This window comes from Bidens hawaiensis, unplaced genomic scaffold (genome assembly GCF_021521415.1).
Source record: "Bidens hawaiensis isolate Kalapana, Puna unplaced genomic scaffold, B.hawaiensis_p1.1 tig00004199_1, whole genome shotgun sequence".
Taxonomy (NCBI): Eukaryota; Viridiplantae; Streptophyta; class Magnoliopsida; order Asterales; family Asteraceae; genus Bidens; species Bidens hawaiensis.
This window is the reverse complement of record NW_027491250.1, coordinates 287,926-296,405: the sequence shown is the minus strand read 5'-3', so window position 1 is coordinate 296,405 and position 8,480 is coordinate 287,926. Positions and strand designations below refer to the sequence as shown.

General features: G+C 37.4%; 1 protein-coding gene across 1 annotated transcript; it reads left to right on the top strand.

The window, feature by feature from the left end:
* The first annotated feature begins 246 nt into the window (after nt 1-246).
* Nucleotides 247-3,283, top strand: LOC143625714 (peptide chain release factor PrfB2, chloroplastic-like). The gene is made up of 5 exons (XM_077095975.1): nt 247-600; nt 1,707-1,919; nt 2,072-2,173; nt 2,378-2,495; nt 3,119-3,283. Exons 1-5 carry the CDS (start codon nt 250-252, stop codon nt 3,130-3,132), a joined length of 798 nt encoding a protein of 265 aa, XP_076952090.1. The 5' UTR covers nt 247-249; the 3' UTR covers nt 3,133-3,283.
* Nucleotides 3,284-8,480: the final 5,197 nt, after the last annotated feature.

Here is an 8,480-nt window from a genome sequence, read left to right as displayed (position 1 = left end):
GGGTAGTAACTTACGATTAGTTACATTTTTTCATTGTTTGTAATTGATAATTTTTTTTAACTTGGTAGACTATCTCATTATTTTTATGGCTGTTATTGTTTTTAATCGATTTAGTTACCTTTTGTTAAACCCAACAAATTTTGGGCCTCACCCGATGGGTATTTTGTCCAAACCCGAAACCGGACGTCTAAACCCTGATCTTCCCATTAACTTTTGGGGTGTTTGTAAGATTGAGAAACAAGACGAATTATGTCATCAATCATCCTTCGAAGAGCATATAGAACATGTATTTTATTATCTCGTTGCCAATCCATCTCCACGCTTGTCCAATCCCCATCAACTGATAAACCACAAAATCATGTTTCCGCGTATAATTTTACATATGCAAATACGAAACCGGGTTTCTCAATTGGGCGTAGCTTGATCAATACTGTGCCGTTTAGTACTCATGCGGCTGTAGGGCCATCGACATCTGATGGACTTACTGTGGATGATATTGTTAATAATCAGTGGGTGATTCTGGATGAGAGTGAAGATGATTGGAAGAGCCATGCCTCTGCAATTGCTCATTCGATTTGTCTTATTAAGAGGCGCTTGCAGGTATATGTTATAGCCCTAATTACAACACTTCGGTTTGTGTATTTATATGTGCCTGAGTTAGGGTTACGCTTTGGCTTGTTTATCTTAATGCTGAGCTAGGCTCAGCTCGGCTCGGCCCGTAAAAAACCTGACCCAGCTGGAAAAAAACTTGAGTTGGCTTGAGTCTCATGCATTCAAATTTAATCTTTATTTATGGTTTACTCATCGTACTCAGTATATCCCACCAATAGCAATGCTATGGTAGGGTCTGAGGAGGGTAAGATGTAGACAGCCTTACCTCTATCCCATAGGGATAGAGAGGCTGCTTCCGGTGAGACCCCCGGCTCGATAGTAGTTTTGCATCAAGCCTTGGACATAAGGCACATAGCACTCAATCATCGGGACACCGGCTGATCGGTGCATGTGCCCTTGTCTTTCGGCTATCAACGCCACCACATGATGCCTGATTAAGCTTCCGCCACTTTTAACGTTATTTTCACGAGATTAGTAAAATAACGTCAAAATTAGTGCAATTTTACTTTTGCCCACCCGAGGGTTCACACATATATACATTATATGCGCGCACCGCAAGCAGGGCGTTTATTTATGGTTTACTAATATGTAGAATCTGAAAAGCAATGTGAACAATATCGTGATGCACGAAACCTTCCCACATACAAGAGGCACTTGATTTACCTGTTCGTTACACGTGTACCCTGCGACTTACCAAGCCTGGTTGCACGTGGGCTCGGTTCATTTATCTTAAAAAGGTGAAATGTTGAACTTGGCTTGGCTCGTAAAAATTCGAGCAGGCTTGAGTCGAGCCGATAAATGTATTTAAAATAGATAATTTGTATTTTTATAGACATTGGAATATATATTGAAAAACAGAAAAAGTTGTTATTTAACTTAAAATTTGGGCTTTATCTTAAATGAGCCAACGAGCCGAGCTCAGCTTGGCTCATTTAAAAGAGTTGATTTTGAGCGAGATTCGATTTAGCGATGAGTCGATATGTTGCCTGGTGGGAATCGAATTCTCTGTCGCGTAATTTGATTTTTGTTTTATGATCAAATAGCCATTTTTTATTTATTGATATTATGTAATAGTGATGCTATGCATGTGACAGTGGACAAAGTTAAAGGTAAGATTGCAGATGCTATCATTTCAAATGGAAAAGCCAGACCTTTGGGACGATCCTGTTCATGCAGCGAAAATAAGCCGTGAGCATGGTTCACTAACGGGCAAAATGAAACAAGTTAATGGTCTTGAACAAGAATTAGTTGACCATATAGACATGATCAAGCTTGCTCAAGAAGAGAATGATCCGGAGTTGGAATCGGTTGGTTCTTAATTCATGTTTTATGAGCCAATTTTCTTTCCTGTTCTTGAATTGTGGTTCATAGTTTTGTTCATTTACTCTCGTATAAACAGTTAAATATGATAACGCAATAACAGAACCATGTTTTCATATTTGTGTTTAAGTTGTTACAGGAATCAATAAAAGCATTATTAAGGATGAGACAAAATGTCAAAGAGACGGAACTTGAAGCTTTGCTAGCAGGTGAACATGATTCTTGCTCTTGTTACATAGAGGTTTGTTGCTTACAATGAGTTTTGGGGCCCACTTTGACTACTTTGTGGTCAACAAGGTTTTCCAAATTTGTGGTGGTTGATGGTTGTTTTACATAATTGATTATTAGTTAATCGTTCTCGATTGTTGGTAGTCACTATATAATTTGGTCAACATCACCCTTTTGGTCAACACTCAACATGCTTAAACTACTCGTGCTGTTTTAGGTGCAAGCGGGGGCGGGTGGCACTGAGAGCATGGATTGGGCGGGCATGGTGATGCAAATGTATGAAATGTGGATCGAACGCCATGGATATGGAGTCACAGTTGTGGATGAAATGCGTGGTGAGATTGCAGGAATTAAGGTTTTTAACTTGCATGATCTCTCATTCATTTTTTTGTTAAAATATGCATCGTATCCACAAAAATGTATAAAAAATAGGGGAAACTTCACACAAAAGTAACTAGAGTTTTTAATTGTTTCACTAAAGTTACTCAAAAGTATTTTTGTTCCTCTAACGTGTTTTTCGATAAATGTTTACTTTTTTTTATTTAATTTAAGTGAGGCTAGTAAAAAAATATATGAACTTTGATTATTATTTATTGACTTTTTCCCAGTTTGCTTCAAGTATAAGACAGTAGTGAAGAAAACGATTCACCAAATAAATTCATATTAGAAACAAAATAATCATTAAACAATAATCAAGATTCATAAATGTTTTATTTGGGTCACTTGATTTATAGAATATTTACGAAAGATTGGAACACCTGATGAAAGTTGAGGGACTTTAGAGGAAAAGAAAAAGCTGAGTGAGTTTTGTGAAACACTAGAGAAACTTGGTTACTATTTTGCAAAGTTACCCCTAAAAATATTAAGAACCTCATTCCTTTTATAGATGCCAACCAAGCATGGTAATGGAATGCGATGAAACATGTTTGTTAATGGTGTTGTTTGATTTTTGTATCAGAGGGCAACACTTAGAATAGATGGTGAATATGCATATGGATATGCAAAAGCGGAAGTTGGGGCCCACCGTTTGGTCCGTATCTCACCTTTTGATAGTGCCAAACGTCGACACACTTCGTTTGCTGCGGTTGCTGTAACACCCATTTTAGGGGATGGGTCTCACCATGTTCAAGTAATGAATCGGATCTAAGGATTGAAAGATACCGGTCAGGTGGAGCCGGTGGTCAACATGCTAATGTGACTGATAGTGCTGTAAGGATAACTCACATGCCTACTGGAATCACCGCCGCTTGCCAAAATGAGAGGTATTATTTCACAATTTCTCTTCCGTTCGTGTTACATGGGTCTTTTTTTTGGTACGGGACCGATAGCTCTCTTAGGTGGTTGTAGTTGTATGCACTTAAATAAGCCTTTTGATAATTTGACCTGTTCCTCTTATATGGAAAATTATTTATTTGAGAAGTAACACAACGGACACATTATTAAACAAATCAAAAATACAGTTTCTACATACCGTTTGTTATTTATTTTTAGGTCACAACACCAGAACAAGGCATCTGCAATGGCGGTACTACAATCGCGGTTGGATCAACGGGAGATGGCCCGCCAGGCTCAGATGAATGCACAATATACACAGTCTCTAACCGACAATAGTTGGGGCAATCAAATACGGTCATATGTACTTCATGTATGTTCATTTTATTGTTCTTCTTCATCTCTTTAGAAAAGAGTCAGCATTTGACTTCTTAGTAAATGTGGCACAATGGGTTGGGTAGCGTATCAAAACAGGCTCTTGTCAAAATGTGTCTTGTTAAATACAGCGTTTATCTGTTTTTTAGTATACTGATTATTATTTGAAGTAAAGTTATAAAACGTATATTATTTAAATCATAGCATATTTTAATCTAGTGATTAGGAGTTTAGTGACTTTGAACCAATTTTTAAAACTTGTAATAAAATACAACCCAGGTAGGCCGGGTAATTGCAAAACGGTGCAGATCAAAATGGGTCAAGCGGGTTGGATTTGGATTGACCTTCAAACACCTTTTTATCCATCATTTTCGAATTGTAGTAATTTTTTAACATGATTTTATAAATAATTAATGTGCTAGTTATGATTGCAATGGCTGTATTATCGGAGTAATAATCTAAAACATACTTTTCATGAAGCAATTCCGTAGGTTTTATTTTGTGTGCTTGAATAAACTTTGTTGACTTCTTCCAGTTCAACCTGCTTCCTTTTTAGTTAAATCTTTTAACATAACTCGTTGACTGATTTAAAAGGTCAATGGGTCAAAAGTGCCACATCGAGTCAAATATTAATTATTTATCTTTTCTGTCATTAAACTTTGCAGCCTTATCGAATGGTGAAAGATTTACGGACCAATTATGAGGTTTCTGATCCAGATTCAGTACTTGAAGGCGAGATCGATGATTTCATTTTGAGTTTTCTAACCCACTCGATGGATAAGGAAAATAGCGAGGAATAAGGAACGCGTTAAGCTATAGTAGGTATGCGGGTGTAAAATTTTTGGTTAGTTCTCTGGAGGTAAATCGGGGTCAAGGTGGTTGACCAAGTGGTCTTTTGAAGGAGCAGCATCACATTCAGCTGCTACTCATTGTCAAACTTAGAAATTGGGTTGACGGAGTCAAAATATATCTTTTGACTATTAATGTATTTTGGTTTTGTTATATAAGCCTTTTACAATAATGTTATATCTTTCAAAAGATATCTAACAGATGTGATAGATTGACCAAAGTCATATTTTTTTCAGGTGTTTTAAGTATTTTTCAGGTGTTTTGGATTGACCAAGTCAAATATCATTTCAATGTATTTTGGAATTAACCAAGACAAATATTTTTCAAGTGTTTAATCGTTATTTTGGAGGGTTTTATGAGCTTTTAAAGTAAGCCTAGCCAACTTAGAACTTGGGTTGACCAAAGCCGAAGGTTACTTTTGCTGATAATTTCCCTATATAATAAATAAAAACAGGTTCTCTACGTGTCGCCCCCATGTTCTCCTTGCTATCGCCTCCAAGGCCCTCAGAGTGTCTATGAGCTCGTATGAACTTCGGAGTGACTTTCCATCCTTCTCTCTCCCCATCTTCTTCCCGGGGCTCTTCCTCCTCTTCTCGCCCCGTGATATCTTCCACCAGGATGGGCCCTCCCTCTTCCAGTTGGGCATCGGGTTCCTGTTGAACTTCACTTGCTTCTTCGCTAACGGCGTGACCTTTCCCTGAAACCGAAGGAAAAGGTGGCGGCATGTTTTTTGGGGTTTGATCGCCATTCTTGAATGTTGAGGTAAGACCCGTGATCAAGAGGTCCCACGGACGGCTCCAATGTTGGATCCTATTCCAGCAGATCGGGGAAGGTTTCTAACGATTACAAGAATGAGATCGATGTAAAGTATGTGGTGTGAAGTACGTATTGTATGTTGTGAATGAATGAATACAAGTGTTATGCCTTGCCTATTTATATACAAAAACATATATATACATGATCCTATGGTTTATTGTATCCAGCCGAACCCTTTGGTCCGCTCTTGTTTCCTGCGGGCCTTGCTATCTTCACAGATCTTTACCTCCTGGTTACTGCCCCTTATCTCGGGACATGCATGCCTCGGTCAACCAACCAGATCATACGTGCTGCATGAGTTTCCCCCGAAAACCATCTTCCCTCCAAGCCATCTTCTAGATCTTCTTATGTTATTGGGCTTGCCTTCATTGGGCCTTGCTTGGATTATTGGACTGGGGCCTGTCCATGAGCCCGTCTCATGAGTAGGCTCTTCACACTGTGATTGATTTACTATTGTGTTCATTAACCAGCTTATCTATGTCTTCCTTCCTTTTTACAAAGCTTACCCTGAAAGCTGAAAGCTTTGAGGTATGTTTTTTTGAGGTATGTTTGGTTGGAGGTAATGGAATAAGAGAAGGAATGGAATAGACAGGGGAATGAAATAGATCATTACTATTTCTTTGTTTTGTTTGTTAACCTATAGGAAAGAAATGAATTATTATTTTATGTTGTTTGGTATCCAAAAGAATTGTAGAAATGAAATAGAAATAATTAAAACACTTATATCTCAAAAAAAAAAAAAAAAAAAACTACATTGGCGATGGTGGTGGTGGTAGTTCTGGTGACGAAAATGGTGGCGACTGTGGTGGTGGCTGTCAGGCGGCATGGGTGATGGTTGTGGTTGTGGCGGTGGTGGTGGTGGGGGTGGCAGTGGTCAAACGGTGGTAGCATTGGTAGTGATGGCGATGGTAGGGTGGCGGCAATGGTGGCGGCGGTCAGGTGGTGGTGTTCAGGCAGCGATAGTAGTGCTGGTCAGGCAACGACAGTGGTGGTGGCGGTGATGGCCAACGGAGGTGATGACAATGGTTGCGGTGGTTACCTCAACGATGGTGGCGGCGGCGGTAGCGATGGTAACGCTGGTTGTAAGGTGTTGCTGGTGGCGATGGTGGCGGAGGCGGTGTTAGCGCTGGTAGTAAGGTGGTGGTGGCGACGGCAGTGGCGATCTGGGTGGCGTTCAGGTTGTGGTGGTGGCGATGGCGGTTGTTGTTAGGTGGTGGTGTTGTTGAGAAAGTAAGGTGAAGGAGGAATGGAATGAAAAAAAAAGAAGAGAGTGGGAATGAATGGTTTCGATAAAGATAGGATTTTATGTGTAATGGATAATTCCATTCCATTGAACAAATAAGCATCACTTTTGTTTATTTGACTGTTGATATGTTTTGTTTATGCATGTGGGGCTCACTTATGTTTGTTGAAGTTTATGTATGCCCCGGTTGATTTATATGAAGTGAATAAGGGCTTAGTTATGGTTATTAATTTAAATTATTTTGAGTTTTTGCTAACGGTGTTTAGGTTTTTTGATTTGATTGTTGCTAAGTTTGTTTGTGCATGCATTAATGGATGTGAAGTAAATTAGGGCTTAGTTATGGCTACTGATTTTGATTATTATGAGTTTTTACTTATTTAAACATGTATTTATTCAATGTGTAATGATTCATTTTATTTTCTTTGAGAAAGAAAGTTTGAAGTTTATAGAACAGTGACAAAATGAGGCTACTACATATTTAGGGTTTAGCCAATAATTTATTTGATACTTAGTCATTTGATTCACAGTCAACAAAAGTTTGACTGTGAATGTTCAATCAAAAGAAATCGTACTATGAGTATATTATTAGATATAAGCAGGGCGGACATTATCTATAATTGCTGTTTTGTAGTGCTTTTTTCAAGTAGCACCACATGGCAGCGGTATACGGTGGCAATATTTATAATCATGGTGCGTATTGTCTTTTAGTTGCTATAGTCTCTTTTGTGCAAAATCTGGGGCAAAACATGTTTATGCTGTATCTATGCCGTTCTATCTTTTATATTTAATTGATTAGAACCATTAATGGATTGATATGTTCGCATGTCGTTATTTGTTTACATTTTTGTTTCAATCTTTACATGTGTTTGTGTACTTATAATTTCATTGTGTTTCCCATGGACACCAGAGAAATAAATGGCTGATCTCGGATTGAGAACGTCGCAATTAAGGTCATATGGTGTTAGTTAAGTTCTTCAGTTTAAGTTCTCTGTCTTTATTTGATTTTTAAAATTTTATACAATTTCAGAATGAAATAAATATAATCTGTTAAAACGTTGTTAAAAGTATATACACTTTCAGAAAGTGTTATTTGATTATTACACTTTAAAAAAATAATTATTTAGAATTTGTAATAAGTTTTAAGTATTTTTTCTTCTTTTATGTTGTTACATATTTATTTGATTTTTAAAATTTTATAGATTATATTTATTAATATGTTTAAAAAAAAATTTCAGCCCATGTGTCACATTGACATATAACCTAATTAAAATTAAAATAAGCAATAAGGTGACAATAAGAAAAAGAAAACCATTCAAAAAAATAAATTACAAGATACCCTAATAATTTTATTAATAAAAAATTAAAAAAGAATGAAAAATACAAAATTCGAGGATACTAGCCTTTTCTAAGACATACACTTCAGGACATGCTCCTAAGACAAGACTAGATCCCGACACCAGCACTATCCATCAGGTATAAGTGCAAATAAGGGTTAACCCGTCTTGAAAATATCAGTTAATAACCGTATATTGGTCAAAGACTCAAACCAGTTACTGTGATTACGGTTCCTAAGTGATTTTTAAATGGAACAGTACTAGCCTTAAAAAATGTGCTAAAACACCATTTGTATGATAGAGTGGTTGGAATCATGCTTTTGTTAATGAAGGATACTATTTTATTCCTTATCCTTCCATTTCATTGCTATAAACACCAATAGAGATCTCAAGATGCTTAGGGCATATGAGTTGAGTAACTGATTAGGCTA

What these genes read in the sequence shown, in the direction of transcription:
- LOC143625714 (XM_077095975.1), top strand. Translation starts at nt 250, where the DNA reads ATGTCATCAATCATCCTTCGAAGAGCATATAGAACATGTATTTTATTA. An exon ending in TTATTAAGAGGCGCTTGCAG is followed by an intron (nt 601 to 1,706) that starts GTATATGTTATA and finishes TGCATGTGACAG; the next exon opens with TGGACAAAGTTAAAGGTAAG. An exon ending in ATGATCCGGAGTTGGAATCG is followed by an intron (nt 1,920 to 2,071) that starts GTTGGTTCTTAA and finishes AAGTTGTTACAG; the next exon opens with GAATCAATAAAAGCATTATT.